The sequence below is a fragment of the Argentina silus genome (genome assembly GCF_951799395.1).
Source record: "Argentina silus genome assembly, chromosome: 4".
Classification (NCBI taxonomy): domain Eukaryota; kingdom Metazoa; phylum Chordata; class Actinopteri; order Argentiniformes; family Argentinidae; genus Argentina; species Argentina silus.
In genome coordinates, this window is record NC_139658.1 from 19,278,485 (window position 1) to 19,297,680 (window position 19,196).

At 45.4% G+C, this 19,196-nt stretch overlaps 1 protein-coding gene across 1 annotated transcript; it reads left to right on the plus strand.

Moving 5' to 3' along the window:
• Positions 1-11,572: 11,572 nt before the first annotated feature.
• On the plus strand, positions 11,573-13,821 carry LOC310803201 (leucine-rich repeat neuronal protein 1-like; the record flags this gene model as incomplete). The annotated part of the gene is made up of 1 exon (XM_083667893.1): positions 11,573-13,821. The coding sequence occupies one exon, from the start codon at positions 11,573-11,575 to the stop codon at positions 13,712-13,714; it is 2,142 nt and encodes a 713-aa protein (XP_083524019.1). The 3' UTR covers positions 13,715-13,821.
• Between the last annotated feature and the right edge of the window lie 5,375 nt (positions 13,822-19,196).

Here is a 19,196-nt window from a genome sequence, read left to right on the forward strand (position 1 = left end):
CTTTCAGGTCACAGAATGACCGCTGAATCAACTCTGGGTATTCTTTCGATAACTAAACTAAACGAAATAGGGTTCAACTGCCAAATGTAGAGAGTTGGAGTAACATGGTTTAGATTTCGGCCAGTGTCTTTTGCTAGCCTGACATTAGTCCACAGCCACTCCAATTTGTAGACAATTCTGATGAATTCTGTCTTTCAAAACAACAATATTAGATTCTAAACCAGGATTGTTGGAAAAAAAACTATCAAGGCATCGGCCTACCGCTTAATAAATATATAAATTGAAGGGCAAATGATATAGCCTACAGGAAGTGAAATATTGATCCAAAGGTTATATCCAATTGTATAGCAGAGAGATCAAGATGTTATAGGATAAGTCTCAAATGGTAAAATGGCCCAGTATTATCAGACTACTAGCTCTCACACATGTAGTACCTGATCACCCATGAGTCCAGTGGACGGCAACTGATCCCTATAGCTGTGGGTTTCACTCACCTGAATCTGTGACCTCTACCACTCAACTAAACAAATAAGCTGTGCACTCATAATGTCTCTGCCTCAAATACATAAGTGATCACACTGGTGCCATGCAGGGTCCCCTTGTCTCAGTGCAGCAGCAGTTCAGGTGGAACCAAGCAGGCAGCTCTCATAGCTCTCCAGCACTGGGATAAAACAGTGTGTGATGAAGCGCTGTCACTACAAAGCTGTCCTTGGAGGAGAGGGAAGAGACAGGCGGAAGAGAACAGAGGAGAGAATGTAAAGAAGTGACAGGTAAAGAGAAGCTATTATCTCTGAACTGCACGTAAATGTGTGTGTGTGCGTGTGCGTGTGTGTGTGTGTGTGTGTGTGTGTGTGTGTGTGTGTGTGTATAATTCTGAGCTCACGACTTGTTCTTATCAAAGGTTTTACTTATGTTGTATAGTTCATTCACTTACTTCGACAAATGTACTTATTGTCACTTTGGATAAAAGCGTCTGCTAAATTACTGTGTGTGTTGTAATGTGTGTTCGTGAGTGTGCGTGTACATGTGTGTATGTTCTATATCTGCTCAGACAATCTAGTGCCATATATCTCACTGTCCACACAGCCTACAATCCACTTTACCCCCTCAATATGGCCTATCAATTATTGACAGCCAAATTCAATAAAATCAAGATCATTATTGCCCAATGCCTTGTCAAACAACCAAGCATGGTAATACATACATCCAATGTAATTTGTTTGATTCATGAGTGAGGCATGTTGACTTTATAGATCATTTATGGACACAAAGTTTGGTGAAAACACTGGAATTTTCAAACAATGAAGACTCCCCCACTGCAAAGACAAAACGGGGTCTTTGACGAGCATTAGACGGGCAGGATAGGCACTTGCCATTGGTCATTCAGAAACCTCTCTTATTTCTTACTTAGTCTGCCACTCTCCTAGCCGTCGTTTCCCACGGCGAGCCCCGGGCCGGTGCTGCTTTTGTTCCCGTCTCAGCAGTGATCGAGCAGATGGTGAAGTTGCCTATTTGGGCACCAGTGACAGGCACTGCCGCGCGACCAATCGTGCGTTTTAAACCAGCTGACTCGCGCCGAACAGCGCCAGGTGCTCGGAGGAGGAGGGCACGAGCTCAGAGAAGCTCTAGCGCCGTGCTCTCGTTATCATTTTGACGAGGATAGGGATAGACTTTAACAGTCAGTCGGGCAAAGGACAGAGGAAATACCGAAGAATTTACAATGATTCCTCTGTGAATAAAGATAGCCTTTTGTGAAGCAAACTATAGATTTTGTCATATATTTCTAGGCTATTCTACCCCCCCAGTATCCTATTTCCGCTGGAGCAGTGGAGAGGAGTGCAGCGGACACATTCTTGTGGAAGATGCCACACTTTGAAGGTGAGAGCAATGATTTATCATTTAAATGACCATTTCTATCTCCAATATGAATGACCAATTAATATGTGAATAGACATTCCAATGCTATGGTAGTGAATATTTACAGGGACAAAAACACCAACTTAATTGTCAATCCAGTGATTATAACGGGTTGGTAACTAAATTATTAGACGTGGTTCCAATGAGTTCCTCCTCGTGCTCTGAAAGGGTCCAAGGATTGAAACAAACAACAATGCATCCCTGCGTGCTGCAATTCGCAGAATATATGGAATGCGACTGTCATTGAAGAAATATGTTGCAGTTCTCTTTCATCTCGTGTTGGCAACATCATTTAAATACTATGAAACATGCTCAGTGTTTATTTTAACCGTGCCAGTTCCTGTAATTGTTCTGATTGTGATTTGTAGGTGGCTGAATCTTGTACAGCACAAATTGTACAGCGTCAGTGCACCCTATTGGGTTTGCAAGGGCAATGTGGTCCGCAATCTGTAGTCCACATGTGGCCACTATCACGGAGGCTGTCTTTCATATTTATCGATTATTAAGATGAGAATCATGTCGGGTTTTTTACGTGAGGGCTAACACGTTGACAGATTGGCTGCGATAAAATACAAACGACAGCTTTATTGTGGCAAACTGCTTTGTAAACAACATCACAATAACAATCAACGCCATTTATTCTGCCTTGCAATTATGTGGCATATTATCGTCTAATTGTCTAGGTGTTATTCTATCAGTGTTTAATGTCTAAAATGGTTTGTTTTTTTATGTACACCTGATGATTCTACCACGTTTCTCATTATCCTGATGAAGGGCCATTGAATTCTGATAATTAGGCCATGTATGTGAGCCTTGGGGTCTCTGGTCCTCGTGCGCTTGATGAGAGAGATACAATGTAACATTCACAAACTGCAGCGTCACAGACGAGCGCAGATTGCAGCTGAAACAGCTGACTGGCAGCTAGTCTCATGTGTCCCATCAAACTCATTTGCATGCGAAAAGGCGAGGATGCTGGCAGATGTCTGGATTGCTCTGTGGAGGAATTCGACAAGAGGTCTTTGGAGGAAAGAAACACACAATGGATTGTTCCTAATAAGTTGGTTTGAGAACCGGTGGGGGACGGAGGGGATTGGTGGTGACTCTGCATTGTTTTGGGTCACCTTTGAGACTTGGTACCATGTCTGCTCTGTCGTTGCAGCTGCTGCGCAACAGTGGCACCTGTTACTGGTGAAGTCAAGACGCTTGCACTGAGGCTCCAGGTTCACCATCATTGAGTCAGGAATGAGCACCGGGTGCTAAGGCAAACACTCTGGTGTGGTTGAAACTTTTTGTGAAGTGTTCTCGAGATGAATTTCAAGAGGTTAGTGATAGGGATTTGTGTTTTGGTTTATAAAGCTTTTTGTTTAGGCTACAAGGAAAAGCAGATTTAGTGATTACAATACTCACCAATGAGTCAACAATGGTAGAACCCAGTTCAAATTCAGTGGCCGAGGCTCAGTTAGTTTAAATGATCCTTGCCAACCACATCCTCTAGTCTGGAGCCTTGTCTTGGGAAAACAGTGTAACATACAGTAGATCCACTCCTTGTGCCAGAATGGTGAAGGAAGGGGGAGAAGGGTTGTTGTAATCCTCTATCGGAGGCCCAGTCATTGCACCCACTCCCACCCCACACACCCTACACAAAGCAGTATCCTCCACCAGCAGTTCAGGAGTCGTGAGAACTAGCCAACATGTTTTACATGTTGTGTGCGTGCGTGCGTGCGTGCGTGCGTGCGTGCGTGCGTGCGTGCGTGCGTGCGTGCGTGCGTGTGTTGTCAAGACCCATTGAGAGGGCCTGGGACTGACTCTGCACTGTGAGATTTAGTGTTGGGGGTTTAGGGTGTTTAAGGGGGTGACATGGGTCCCACTGCCTGACCCTCTACCATTATTGTGACTGCGATCTCTGGGGGGGGGGGGAGTAGGGGAAGGGAGGGAAACACGTCACTCCATTGTGAGTTTTTGTAAAGACGTTTCTGACTGAGGCAGCTGTTTGTCTAGAGTTAGGCGGCGAGCTACTTTGACTGCAGTCATATATATATATATATATATATATAGAGAGAGGGAGAGATGGCCATTGTTTGAAGAGTATGGCCATTCAGACCACAAAGTTTCCAAGATTAGCTACTGTTTAGCAGGACATTGTTTTCGGTCAAGACATACTCAAAAAGTAGAACAAAGACTACAAAGTTACTTTTGGAATTGATGCATATGCTCAGCTTTGAATTGCTTCTATAAGCTTAGTTCAACCACCAAAGTGTTTGGAATGGTTAATTCAGTAGTATTTTATTGTACTACAGTCAATGTAATCTACATGCCTGTGTTGTGATGTTATTGTTATGTGTTATCCCATGAGATATCTGACTGCCGTTTCTCTATTGCTGCAGTGTTAAAGGACTTTGCCAAAGTCAGCATGATTGATCCGCGCTCAGATGACAACGTATTGGCGTTTCTCTGCCATCGCAGTTAGAATAAGGGAGCGAAAGGGGGAAGAGGAGGTGGGGGGAGAAATAAGATACTGTCAGCGCCATTCTCTGCATGTTCCATGGGGAATTACGCCTGTGTGAAATACCCATGTCATTTTATGACACTTAAGATTAAGTTGTGTGGACCTAAATAGCCCACCTCAGAGACACACGGCATCGTTGTATAATCTGACTAAGTCACACACGCATAATCTTTCATAATCTTACATTCCATTGCCTATTGCATAACATTAGAAACGCTGCTGTATTTGAGTGCAGAAGAGGCTTCTTATGCCGGTCCTCTTCAAGAAGCAGTGGTGTCGTTCATCTCCCTCTCTCCCTCCTCTCCTCTCTCTGGCTGAACGGACACATTTCCTTCTTCTCCTCCTCCTCCTCCTCCTCCTCCTCCTCCTCCTCCTCCTCCTCTCCTCAGTTCTACACCTCTGCCTTCAGCAGCTGCACCAAAGCCCTGTGTGATGTGGAGTGAGACGCCTGCATACTAATGGGGCAGGAACAGGGTGCCTCTCAGGCAGGCCATTGCAGTAAGGACATGGAGCCCCCGTCAGGCCGCCCTGTCAGTCACACATGACAGGCGCTGTTGTACGGAGCTGTTATGAAACCGCTGTCGTACCCAAGCTCGTCTTAATGGTAGCTGCCCTCTCGTCGCCGTGGCGGCGCGGTATAGCTGTGTCTGTGGTTGCTGTGATGATGTGGTTATGGCCGCTGTTGTTGTTGTTACGAAAAATAGTTGTGCAGACGTTAGGTGAAAAAAGTCAAAGTGAAGAAGCTGTGGTGCTTTGGCAGGTTTAGTTACTAGCAAAGGGACGTGTAGTCTATTGTTGTTTTGTGCTACAGTAGCTGGAGACCGATGCAGCTGCTCGTGGTATGGTGGAAACCATTATCTGATGGTAGCATTGATGTATCCAGTTTATTTTTTTTATCAGATGTTTTCTATGCTTTGATTATGCCATTGCCCTATATATGCAGATGGCTGTGATTATCTTATGCTACCGGCGGTCTGGCGTTCGTCTTCGGTCGCCTAATGGCACACACAGCTGTCTCCTCATTTGGGTATGAAACAGACGTGCCGGTGGCATAGCCGGTCGCCATGGTGACGGCATGAATGTGAGCCTGTTGTGCGGCGGCCGATTGGGAAACACTGCTCACATTTTACGCCCGATGAAAAGGGACCGAGTGAATGAGGGGAAAGGCATTATTCTTTCTTCTGGAAAGTGCTATCATGTTCTCGTTAAAGTGAGTTTCCTCTTGGCAGCACCAGCCAGTGGCACTTGGTGGAGTGTCTGAAAGGCCAGGGTTAAGTCAGTGAGCTAAACCGAAACGGATACCAAAGACAAAGTAAAAAAATACTGTCTTCTCCTCAATGGAAAAAAGGCCATTTGGCTTGTTGTATTCATTACCGTAGGGTTGCCTTTTGTGGCTCCAGGCAACTGAAAGGGTTTGTGGAACAGTAAGTGCTTATGTTGGCAGAGTGGACCCAGAGCAAGAAAACCTAATGCTCCCAGCAGGACAGGATACTGAGAATCCATCTTTGGTCTGAGACCTCCAGGCAGGAGTAAGCTCTGCCTGGGCTCAGAGAGAGACCCGACCTCTACTGCCTAACCCTGAGCAAGAAACCAGGGCCTCTTTGTTGTCTTACCCTGGTTCTGTGCTTCCTCACTGGCTCTGATGAGCTTCATTAGTCTCTCTGCTGTCTGGAGACATGGGTAATAAATACATGTATGAGACCTTGGCATAAAACAGACAGGGTTGAGAATATCTCAGAACTCTCTCCTACTGGCCCCGCTTATCCTTTCAACCTACGGGCTGTGTTTCTCTGAGGGAGAACATCCGCCATCATCAGTGTGTTTGTGTGTGTGTCTCGTATGTATTTAAATTAAAGCTAAACCACATAAACGATGTGACAGAATGAACAGCCAAAGTAAATCCCCTCTGCCTGAGGCCTGCTCTGCTTTGACTCTCACTGAACCAGCTGGATTATGCCAGAATGATGAGGGATTTTTACCCTAATAGCTTGGCACTGGTGTGTGTAGGTGTGTGTGTGTGTGTGTGTGTGTGTGTGTGTGTGTGTGTGTGTCTATGTCTTTGTGTGTATCTGTTTGTGTTTATGAGGGTCGACATTATGTGAATGGGTGGGTGACATGTTTTAGAGGTTGTTTTTTATATTGTTAGATGGTGCCTGTGTGCAAATATATTGAGGTTTACCTCTTTTCTGTGTGTGTGTGTGTGTGTGTGTGTGTGTGTGTGTGTGTGTGTGTATGTGTGTGCGTGTGTGTGTTTGCATGAGATATAGTATAGCCCTTTGATTCTATGTGTATGTGTGTATACAGTACCTGTGTGTGTGTGTGTGTGTGTGTGTGTGTGTGTGTGTGTGTGTGTGTGTGTGTGTGCATGTGCATGTGTGTATGTGCTCACTCTAAATGGTGGATTGCTGTGTTCTCTGGTTCCCCAGGCTGTGAGATTAGCTTCATGGTTCAGGCGTTCAGGACACAGCTGATCTGGTCCTGCTTTGTCAGGGAGGGAATTAAACTCACACTCAATTTCCCTGTGTCAGATCCCAGAGAGCGCCTCACACTCTTACACAAAAGGCCTGGCCCCACTGGGGGCATTCTATACTGGGTAGTGCACTAAATTTAATGCAGGACTTGGGTTTCCCTCCTATGACAAAGGCTGTAGTCTGTGTGGAAGGATATGATAGGTGAGTCAGTTGAATATAATACATACTTTATCTCTGTATCACTGGCCTCGCTCTCAGTCTCTCCTTGCCCTCTCTCAGTCTCTCCTTGCCCTCTCTCAGTCTCTCCTGTTCTCCATTTGGATAACTCAGGCTTAACTAGCAGTTAGGAGGTCGTTGTGGACAAGCCGCCACCCTAACAGTCGTTTTCAATGGAAGGGGAGCATCAGCCAAGCTGGAACTGGTATTTCATTTGTATGTCGTATAGCAAAAGTTATACCACTCAAACAGGGAAAAAGGACAAGGTCATCTCTCCACTTACCCTCTTAGGGATAAGTCTGTGACATCACCCCCTAAAATAACACATAGAATGATGTGAGGATTAGGCCTACAGTCAGTCTTCAAGCAGGATTTGGAGCTATAAAGTTTACTGCATCACAGAATAAACCGCTTTGCCCCTGTGTACATCAGCAGAGCTCAGAGGAAGTGTGTCTGTAATCTGACACTGGTGGATTGGTGCTGTGTCAGAGGAGGAAATAACAACAACATCTGTTTCCTCACGTTTTGTCCAGTCTCTGTGCGCGCGCACACACACACACACACACACACACACACACACACACACACACACACACACACAGACACAGACACAGACACAGACACAGACACAGACACACACACACACACACACACACACACACACACACACACACACACACAGACAGAGATATGATCCAAACCGCATTCCCACCTCCTCCAGCCCCCCACAGTGCTGACAGCCCTCCAGGAGCCCGATGCCAGGTGTCTGAGTTTTATAGCCTCAGTGTGAAAGCAGCGATTACCTCGCCTGTCTCCTCCGATTTAAGAGCAAAGAGAGCGGGACGGAGAAAGAGTAAGAGATGAAAGAGAAATAGATTGGGTGATAGGTGGTTACATATAAGGATACAGTGAATCGACAGGTAGACAAACAGATTGACAGATAGATCAATATATTGATGGATGGATAGAGACAATATGAAATGACAGTTAGACCTCTATATTGGCCATTCCAAGGTCATGTCCCCTGAGTAGAGCAGGAAGAGGGTAAAAAGCCCTGATGTTACAGTTCAGTCACAGTGTATGAATCATGGGGATGGGTCTGAGTGTGACCAGGGCATTGCAGAGAGAGGATGCCACTGAGACTTCAGTGCAATGATCTGGGCCAACATGTCTCTCAGTGTATTGAAGGAAACATGATAGTTTCTCACGGTAATGCACATACCCACTCCTCACACACCACCGGATATCAAAGATATTCTCATTTTAAAACAACAGAAAAGCTTGAGCGCTGGTGTAATGGTAGTCTGGTTGTTTGTTACGGAATAAATTTTTTTGACTGAGACTATTGAGACTGTTTTGTTCTCCTCAGACTAGAAAAATTCTTGGAAGTTCTACTGTCAGATAGGGCCTTTGTTCATCTGTATTAGGGACATGGTTATGTGCCTCACTGTAGATATCATCGTTAAGATAAGCAGAAATGGAACACAGGAATGACACTATTATATATATTTTCAGCATTTCAAAGTCTCTCACGTCTTATTTTTAGGGACTAAAAATATCACACCTGCAAAAACCTTAATCAAAGCTTTGAGGCAGTGTCAATCACACCTCCCTGTGCTCTTTGTTTCTGGTAGGTTTATGCTGAATTTAGATGAGAACAATAACAAAAGAGAAGATAGACTATGTTTAGTTTGACTATGTTAATATTGTTTCTAAAGTAGAAGTTCAGAGATATGGTTGTCAGGGTTTGAAGTGAAACAAAACACATCCCGCACGCACGCACGCACGCACGCACGCACGCACATATACATACACGCACGCACACACAAACACATGTACACACATTTTTCTGACTTTAGGCATTTACAGAGTGTGTTTATGAGGATAAATGTTCTGTTTTACGAGTCTGTGACTCACTCTGGAGGCTCAGACATAGTGGTGTTTATTCTCAGTGGGAGAGCATCTGGATCCAGGGTATGTTCTCGCTGGAGTTATGGAAGGCTGATTCCTCCAGGTTGAATAAATTGCCATATTCAGCAGCAATATATAAACACCCACTGGAATCCTGCCTGAACAGATAAACTTTTTTTTACCTCTGCTCAAAGGGGAACCATTAACAAAGCTTTCTCTCAGTATTGAGAAAATACATTGAATTGGATGGAGGTAAATGTAGTTTAACTTGACAAATTTGGTGAAACAGATTGAAGTCACTGAGGCCAATGCTCACTGTCAAACCTGTGCCAAATGCTAAACCTATGAAGATATTTTGAATATCTTCAGGGCAGGAAGGAGGCGTAGTTGTAGGTCATGTTCAGATCATACATGATATGATAGTCCATCAACATTATGCATTCTGTACATGAACCTGTCACCTGCTGAGACTGACGCAACTCTCTTCGACATTATTGTCCCACAGTGGAAACACTATCTCTGACAGCACCACCTGAGAGGAAACCATATTTCCCCACTGTGACAGGCGTTATGGATTTGGTATTGGCCATTTAAACGGAGAGGAAGAATAAACTGCTGTGCTTCATTTCCATAATTGGGCCCCATAAATGTGTTTGGGAAGCGGGAGGGCGAGGCGGTGTGAGGGGCACATCTGAAATCGATGTGAGGAGTGCAGCGGTGGTGAACACTCCTCTCTCCTCCGGGGATCCAACCTGCCAGCCTGCTTGTCCCTCTCTCTGCCCCGCCTGGGCCCGACCCAGCCTGGAGCTGGCACCATCATAGCCCACGGGCTCCAGGCCTCTAATTGATTTTTTCAGGCTCATTAAAACACTCATTTAAACCCGCCTGTGTTGCTGCTGCTGCTGCTTTCCAGAGACGTGTCTGGTAATCGAGAGTAGCCGTTAACGATGTTGAGCGCTTTCTTTTCCTCGCTGCCCCAGTAGATTAGGCCTGTTGTGTAATGGGCTCACACAGACAGAGCTGCGAGTGCTACCACACCAAAGGATCCCTGTCACTGTGCCGGTAGCATATACACAGATAATCTCCCAGGAGAGCGTAACTGGTACCCGTAATCTCTGAGGAGACAGACACAGACTACATTAGAGCGGCATAGTTAATGTGTTATTATCCACCAAACACCTCAGATAGCGACAAATACATATCAAATATGCATCGCTCTCTAATCTCCCAATGCTTGTACACTGAGTTGTACTTGCAAGAGGGTTGTGTTACTGTATCTTCAACAGAACATACTGTACACAAATATTCACAGAACAAAAACAATCTGCGCTTTATGTCATACTTCTACACTTGTGTAGGCCATTGTGCAATTGAATATGATGCATATGTTTCTCAAAAAAGTAGAATATGGACCCCAAAAAGACAAACTGTTCAACTGCCATGCTTTAGCTTTTGTTAGTTGGAGGAACTTTTTACCAACTAATTTTTTACTAACAGTTCAGAGCCAGTCTGACTGATGGCATCGGAGTTGAGTGGTTTCTGCCTGTATGAAGACATTCTGACTGATTCAATTTAACTCGAATGTTCAGCTTTTGCTTTTTTTCCACCTGTTTTTGAATAGTCTCTGGCTGAGTAAAAGCTCATTAAAAGATAGAAATGAACCTCTGCACAATAGCGTAGCAACAAGAAGAATTTCACAGATTTATTCTGCCCTGTTAGGCATGTCAAATTAGTCCCTAAAAGTCTGCAGGCTCCTTCCTCCACTTTCACCCTCCGCAAAGAAACAAAAGAATGTCAGGTCTTTCAGTTCAACCACAGAACGTGGCAGATGCACAGGGTTACACTTTCCCCTTGGCTTACTGTGTTCTTACACATCTTCCATTCTTTGCCTTCTTTATTCCACTTTGTATGCAGCTGACTATAATGTGTCATTCTTAGTTACGCAAAAACGACTGCTCTCAAAATATGTTACATATGTATAGGTGGATATAGACTTGTAATTCAGCCGTTATTTAGGTTAAAAGCCTTGTCAATATCAATTACGATTGTTAAGTGATCTGTAACTCACAGTCTGACATGCAGAGATTTATTGCACTAATCTCTCACAGGGAACTTTTCTCCCCCCCCCCCCCCCCCCCCTCGCTCTCTCTCTCTCTCTGGGTTATCTAAATCGCCATCTGTTTGTGGGATGATAATGAAAATACTGTATGACATGTATTTGTCCTTGTTGCTGAGCTCTAATACCTGACCTGGTTTCTGTCTTTCAGGCTTATTCTGCTGAATTGTTGGAAATGATGAGAGAATAACACATCAGTAGAGGAAGAGAACAAACCTGTCCATCCCCTGGCCTCTTTTCCACAAACACACACACTCCCCAGCCTGTGACGTCACTCCTCTTTAAACACACACTAACAGCCTGCAGAGGAAGGATACACCGATGCCCATGAACACCGCTGGTTGATGTCACATTCCACACCTTCCCTCCAGGCCCTGCTCAGGAACACTGCCTCTCCTCTAAGCATCGTGTGACCAGACAGAGACAGCTGACAGCATGGCACCCACCTGCCTCCCCTGGCCCCTGGTAGCATGGCTGTGTGTGCTGCTGCCCCTAATTCCCCTGGCCCGTGGCGGGGAGTGCCCTCGGCTGTGCGTGTGCGAGGTCCGCCCCTGGTTCACCCCCCAGTCCACCTACAGGGAGGCATCTACAGTGGACTGTAACGACCTGAGGCTGACCCGCATCCCCTTCAACCTGTCCTCAGACACCCAGGTCCTGCTGCTCCAGAGCAACTCCATTGCCCACACCGGTGGAGAGCTGGAGGCCCTGTTCAACTTGACAGAGCTGGACCTGTCCCAGAACAACTTCAGCAGCGTGGAGGCAGTGGGCCTGGCCAACATGAACCAGCTCACCACCCTGCACCTGGAAGAGAACCAGATCACCCAGCTGCCAGACCACTGCCTGTTGGACCTGGCCAGCCTCCAGGAGCTTTACATCAATCACAACCAGATCAACTCCATCGCCCGCGGGGCCTTCTCAGGCCTGCGCAGCCTCCTCCGCCTCCACCTCAACTCCAACAGGCTCCGGGTCATCGACAGCCGCTGGTTTGAGTCCACGCCCAACCTGGAGATACTGATGATTGGAGAGAACCCAGTCATCGGCATCCTGGACATGAATTTTAAGCCTCTGGGGAGTCTGAGGAGCCTGGTACTGGCTGGTATGGATCTGACCGACATTCCTGGGAATGCACTGGTGGGCTTGGATAGCCTGGAGAGCCTGTCCTTCTACGACAACAAGCTGGTCCGTGTCCCCCAGCTGGCCCTGCAGAAAGTTCCCAATCTGAAATTCCTGGACCTGAACAAAAACCCAGTGCACAAACTTCAGGAGGGGGACTTCAGGAACATGTTGCGTCTGAAGGAGCTGGGCATCAACAACATGGTGGAGCTGGTGTCCATCGACCGCTACGCTCTGGACAACCTCCCTGAGCTCACCAAGCTGGAGGCCACCAACAACCCCAAGCTGTCCTACGTCCACCGGCTGGCCTTCAGAGATGTGTCTTCTCTGGAGAGCCTGATGTTAAACAACAACGCACTCAACGCCGTCTACCAGCGCACCGTGGAGGCGCTGCCCAACCTGCGAGAGATCAGCCTGCACAGCAACCCGCTGCGCTGCGACTGCGTCATCCAGTGGATGAGCTCCAACAGGACCACGGTGCGTTTCATGGAGCCCCTGGCCATGCTGTGTGCCTCACCGCCAGAGCTCAGAGGCCAGCGTGTCAGAGAGGTGAGGCTACTGGACTCCCCAGAGCAGTGTCTCCCCCTCATCTCCCACGACACCTTCCCCAGCCACCTCAGCCTGGAGCTGGGCATGAGCGTCAGCCTGGACTGCCGGGCCATGGCTGAGCCTGAGCCAGAGATCTACTGGGTCTCCCCCCTGGGGAGCAAAATCACTGTGGATACGGTGTCGGAGCGCTACCACCTGAGCAACGAGGGGACCCTGCGTCTGTCCCACGTGCAGGTGGAGGACTCAGGCCGCTACACTTGTGTGGCCCAGAACACAGAGGGAGCAGACACACGGGTCTCCACCATCCGCGTGAACGGGACCCTCCTAGACAGCGCCGAAGTGATGAAGATCTATGTCAAGCAGACGGAGGCCCATTCCATCCTGGTCTCCTGGAAGGTCAACTCCAACGTCATGACCTCCAACCTGAAGTGGGCGTCAGCCACCATGATGATCGACAACCCCCACATCACCTACACGGCACGTGTCCCCGTCGATGTCCACGAGTACAATCTCACGCACCTGCAGCCCTCCACCGAGTATGAGGTGTGCCTCACCGTCTCTAACATCCACTTGCAGACCCACAAGTCGTGCGTCAACGTGACTACGCGCAGTGTCACCTTCGCCCTGGACGTGTCGGACCAGCGCCCCAGCGCCGCCCTGCTGGCCGTCATGGCCACCATGCTGGCCTTCCTCAGTCTGGCCACAGTGGGGGTGTACGTTGCCCGCAGGTGGAAGAGGAAGAATTACCACCACTCCCTGAAGAAGTACATGCAGAAGACCTCCTCCATCCCGCTGAACGAGCTGTACCCTCCCCTCATAAACCTGTGGGAGGCGGACAGCGAGAAGGACAAAGATGGCTGTGCAGACAGCAAGCCCTCTCCTGTGGACACCACACGCAGCTACTACATGTGGTGAGGGGCCCGGGCTGCCCCGCCACCAGCACACAGACATACTTTTGCCATTTTGGTGCAAAAGTCGGATAAAGTTGCAAATGTTTTTTTGTATTTTGAGCTTTGCAAGGCAGAGTGATAAAGGACAAGGTTTATATTAGTATAGCGTATCGCCTTCGTTTGATTCTCTCTCTTTCTCTTGATCGTTTTGGACTTTTGAAGATGGCAAGCTGTGTTTAGCTTCCAGATTGTCTTAGTTGCTGTGCTCTACTTCTGTGATGAATTGTTGATAGCACAGCACTTGGTGGTTTGTTAATATGGACTCACTTTTTTCGGGTCGGTGAAGCAGCAGCAGGGACTACTAGTTCTAGGTGTGGTCCCTCTTGCAGTGTTTGGTAGAGATCAGTGTTTCTTTTTCTTTTTTGTAAAACAGGTAATCTGTTGTGCACTGAAAGGTAAAGGAGTTTGTATGAACTTCAATAAAAAGCTGACTGAGGGGATTAGACTTGTTATACTGTCTATTGAATAACGTTAGCAATTGTAACGGTAATGTTGTATCAACTATAATTTGAAACTCTTTTCAATTTTAATTGGAAAATAATTAGGAATTAGTTTGCTGATAACCGTGCTGTAAGGCAATAGAAATGTGAATGTTTGATAACATACAGTTATTTGGTACAGTAGTAGCTTTTTAAATTTACTTTATTATTTTTTCATTATTTCTTTAATATTTGTTAGAATATGTCGCAGAACACTTACTTGTCGTAATTTCAACACCCAAAATGTTGTATATTGAGGACTAAGTTGAAATAAATAACATTTTTGTTCTTTTTTTATAAATGATCTCTGTGTCTATTGTTATAAACCATGGCATCGTGGCGATTGTTTCCATGTAGTCCCACATCAAATGTTCTCCATAAGAACATGAGCTCAGTCTCAGTACAGAATGCACCAACTCCTCTGTATCACACTGCAGCAGAGCCCACCCCACCCCCCTAGAGTCTAATCAGCTGCACACAGAGTACATATCATGTGTTTAACCCCTCTGTGTGTGTGTGTGTGTGTGTGTGTGTGTGTGTGTGTGCGTGCGTGCGTGCGTGTGTGTGTGTGTGTGTGTGTGTGTGTGTGTGTGTGTGTGTGCGCGTGCAGTACATGTGTGGCACACAGTAGCACTACAAAGCAGTAAATAAGATATAACCATATGAAGGGAGTATCATCTAACAGTGCAATAGTGTGTCCCTCCACCCCACATGTGTTACCTTCACTCACATGAAGTAAGTAAACATATTTCACAAGGCGACAGATGGTGCATGCACTTTTCTGTTCTGGTCAAACCAAATAACTCTTCCCAGACCACTCGTATTACAAACATTCTGAAAGAAAGGACTATGAATCTGCCAAGGGAAAAGGAATGCAGAGAAACACAATCCCAGAGAGAATACTAATATAACCTGTGGATGTGTTGGAGTGGGTGGGCAAGGGCAGAGGGGTTGTCTGAAGATGGAAATGACCTGGGGAAGGGCAGGAGTGCAGGAGGGGGTAGAATGGATGGGCTGGTTGGGTTGCCGATATGTATTCACTGTGCTTGCATGTTCTCAATCTAGTCGTAGCTGTTTCGTTAGAAAGGTATGTGTTACAATCAATTTGTATCAGTTTGTGCTACAGTAGAACAGAAACAACAATATTGTAACCTAGAGTTTCTGACATTATGAAAGAAGAATTGCCACCACTGTTAATAAAGGGGAATTTAAATGAAACATCAGTGCAGCTCACATTATTTTATGCCTACTGTGTATGAATTAATTTGTGAGCCTGCGCTGCCCTCTGGTGCCCAAGCAGCACTGCTCTACACACTAATAAAAAAGGTTGTACCTCCAACCGAAAAGGGTTCTTTGTCAGTCCCTGTATCTTTTCTTAACCCTCTCTGTTTGTGTGTGTTTAAATTTAATTTGTATATATATATATTTTTTTTTAATAAATATGAGATATTTTCTATTCCTTTTTTTCTATTTGGCTATGGCACTGCCTGCAAAGGGCTTTACAGCTGAAAAGGAAATAGAATAACATTTATTGACACAAAGTTTATCGGCAATAGTAAAAGGAGTACTTAGAACTGGGTTTTAGCAAAGAGAGCCTTTCTACTCGATTTGAAGGAAGGCAACCTGCACACAGATTCCACAGGGCAGGGTAAAGGGACTGTTGATGACTGTTCTGCTGTTTCATGACATTTTCAGCCTTGTTCCGTCACATTGTTCATGAATATTTCAGTTTGTTTTCCTCACGGCAGGATGTAACAACACAATGTGTCCATATACAGTACACAAAGGGCATGGCACTCTCTTGTTTTCTGTAGACTATGTCTTGGGACTTCGGGGCCTACTTCAATAAAACATTTACAGGAATGACAGCTTGTCTGTTTGGGTCCAGCAGGGGCAGCCACTGTCCAGTAAAGGTTACTTTTGACATTTGATTTTATCATGCTTATTGCGTTTACAATGTCCCTACCTACACTATCTAGTCAAGGGATTGCTGTTTGTTTAGGACATTCCCTATGTTTATTTAGAACAATTTATGATATTCGGAGAAGGCTATGCCTGCTAAACAACTCTAAAAAGCTGAAAAACAACTATTATGTAATACTGGATGTGGTTTATTTTTCAGATGAGTTGTATTGACAGAGATACAAGTTGTTGAATGAATGAATGAAGGCTTTATTGCCCCTATAGGGAATTAGCTTTGAGGAGCTTAGAAAATCAAGAGACGTCATCAAACATATAACATATCACATAAGCATCGTAAAAAACATAATAAAACCATCATAAAACATCATAAAAGGCATCATTTGGGAGATCATGGGATCAAAGGTTGTTGATAAGCTGTATGCTGCGTGGGACAAAGGATGTGACGCCTCTTTTAGTCCGCATCCTGAGCATGCTATACCTTTGCCCTGAAGAGTACATATTCAGACCATAGAGGGTGCAGTGGATCTGCTAAGTAATATTACACATTGGTTCCCCAGTTATCTTGCCACCCAGTTTAACAACCCTGTCTAGTTTGTTCTTATTTTGTACAGACAATGCCCCTCCCCAACACAGAATACAAAAAGTAAAAATACTCTGGATGATGGTCTTGTAAAACAGTGTGAGCATCAAAGTCAAAGTCAAAGTGGCTTTAATGTCAATTCTTCACATGTCAAGACATACAAAGGAATCGAGAGGACGTTTCTCACTCTCCCACGGTGAGACAGATAAAGTGCACAGGCACAACAGATAAGACAAGACATACTAAAAGTAAAACATTCAATAAAATAGTCCTGTCCACATTAAAACTTCTGAGTTTCCTTAAAAAGTAGAGGCATTGTTGAGCCTTTGCAAACCTAGCATTGGTGTTAGCATTCCATGTCAGTTTGCTATCAATGATCGTGCCCAGGTACTTGTACTCCTGTATGCTATCAATGGTCGTGCCCAGGTACTTGTACTCCTGTATGCTATCAATGATCGTGCCCAGGTACTTGTACTCCTGTATGCTATCAATGATCGTGCCCAGGTACTTGTACTCCTGTATGCTTTCAATGGTTGTGTCGTTCATAGTTACCGGGGACAGAGAGTTTTTTTCTGAAATCAATGATAATTTCTTTAGTTTTCTTTGTGTTTATGATCAATGAGTATTCAATACATATAAATATACAATACATATACTACATCATAGACCCAATTTGTTTTCTTAATCTAATCTGGAAAAAAAAGACAAAGGCAACCACACAAAAACAGAAGAGTTGGATTGATTATTCTGGTTTCATAGTTGAGTACACTTCATCAAATGTGCTTATTCACTTCAGCCACATCAAGAGGTGACAATGAGGCGCAGTGGTAGCTGTCTGGTTGATTGAGTACATCCTCACTCTGTGGTTTTCCTCTAATTTTCTGCTCAACAATGTATTCAGCCTCTGAGAGGTGCAGACGACAACATCTACATGTGCAGCTATAGCTGCGGGGAACACACTTCACCCCTAGGAACGGATGATCAGCATCACAGGCACTGAGGCTTTGGATCAGCTTCTCTCTGTCTACTCGTAGGGTCTGGCCTTCTGGCAGCTCAAACGCTAAGGTCACGTGGTCCCACACATACCATTTGTCATATTCATACAAACAATCCAAAGGCTCTACACCAATCACGTGTGGACTACTTATGACTGGCTGAAACTCATGAACTCCAGACACTGCTTGTGCACGCCAGACAATATTGCCTTCTTCATTATACATACAGACAGCATCATCTCCACCATCACAGAGAACAGGTAAGGTATCAAACTTCTTCACACCTGGGCTGTGAACAAGTATGGTGTACATGATCTCCTGCTTGTAGACTGTAGTCCCATACGCTCTCATGACTGGCTTGTCTCCACTGCAGAACTGTTCTCTATACATCTGAAGGAGGTCCAACAGGCCGACAGTGAACCTGAAGTTCCCATAGCGGGATTCTCTCCTGAAGGCAGGAGAGGTGGTGAACTTGTTCAGGAAAGGTTCCTGCATCTGCCTCTGTTCAGTTGTTCTATCAGGGAAGATCCTCTCCAGCAAGCGGTTCTCTGCCATATTGATGTCATCCTCCTCAACAGTAAGGCCCCACCAAAGGAGACTCCTGGCATCGCCCTTGAATCCACCTGAATCCAAGATTCCTTCAAGGCCAGACTTTGTGGTGACATGGCTTACTTGGGATATGTGAAACTCAATGTCTGTGGGCTGCGGAATATACCTCTGAATGGACGCATGACAGGGGAGGCCTTCCATGTCTCTCAATGTGTCAAGAGTCTTGTGACCTCCCCAGAAATACATCTCCTCTATCCCCCTTGCATTGATACGCCTCATTCTCCTACCCTGAGAGAACACACTATTGAACAGTAAATGCCAATCGCAATATGAGCATCTGTGATCATAGGGCTATTCAATTTCAATTTCTGCTTGATTATGTCTTGCAATCAATTTGCAAATAGCAGTGAAAGAGATACTACAGGATTTGTATCACATTCAATTACATCAAATTGTGGCTTAAGTATTGACTGTATGGTTCATGATATAACATACACAATCAATTTTCTTATCTCATTAGACCACAGTCCTCAGTTTATCGAAACTAGTAATTGGAACAACTAATTTTTTGCATCAAACTCACTGTAACTCAAGAGCCATAGTCTGTGACTTTGAAGATGTAGACGTTGATGTAGACGTTTTCGCAAAGACTTTTTCTTGATGTCAGCCTTCTTGAAAACGAACGTATTTCAAACGTATTTCCGCATGACAAGTCTTGTCATATTTTCCTTGTGACGAGAATTGAACATCATTGTTTTTCGGTTCAGTTTCGGTTTCGGTTAGTGTGCATACATTTGAAGTTTGAGGAACTTTTCTCATACAAAATAATGTTTTGATCAGTTACGTTCGGACCGCGTCTTGAGGGGCGTTTACTTCTGGGGTGCGTTTGTTTACCATCTAACCCACCTGCGTAGACTTCTC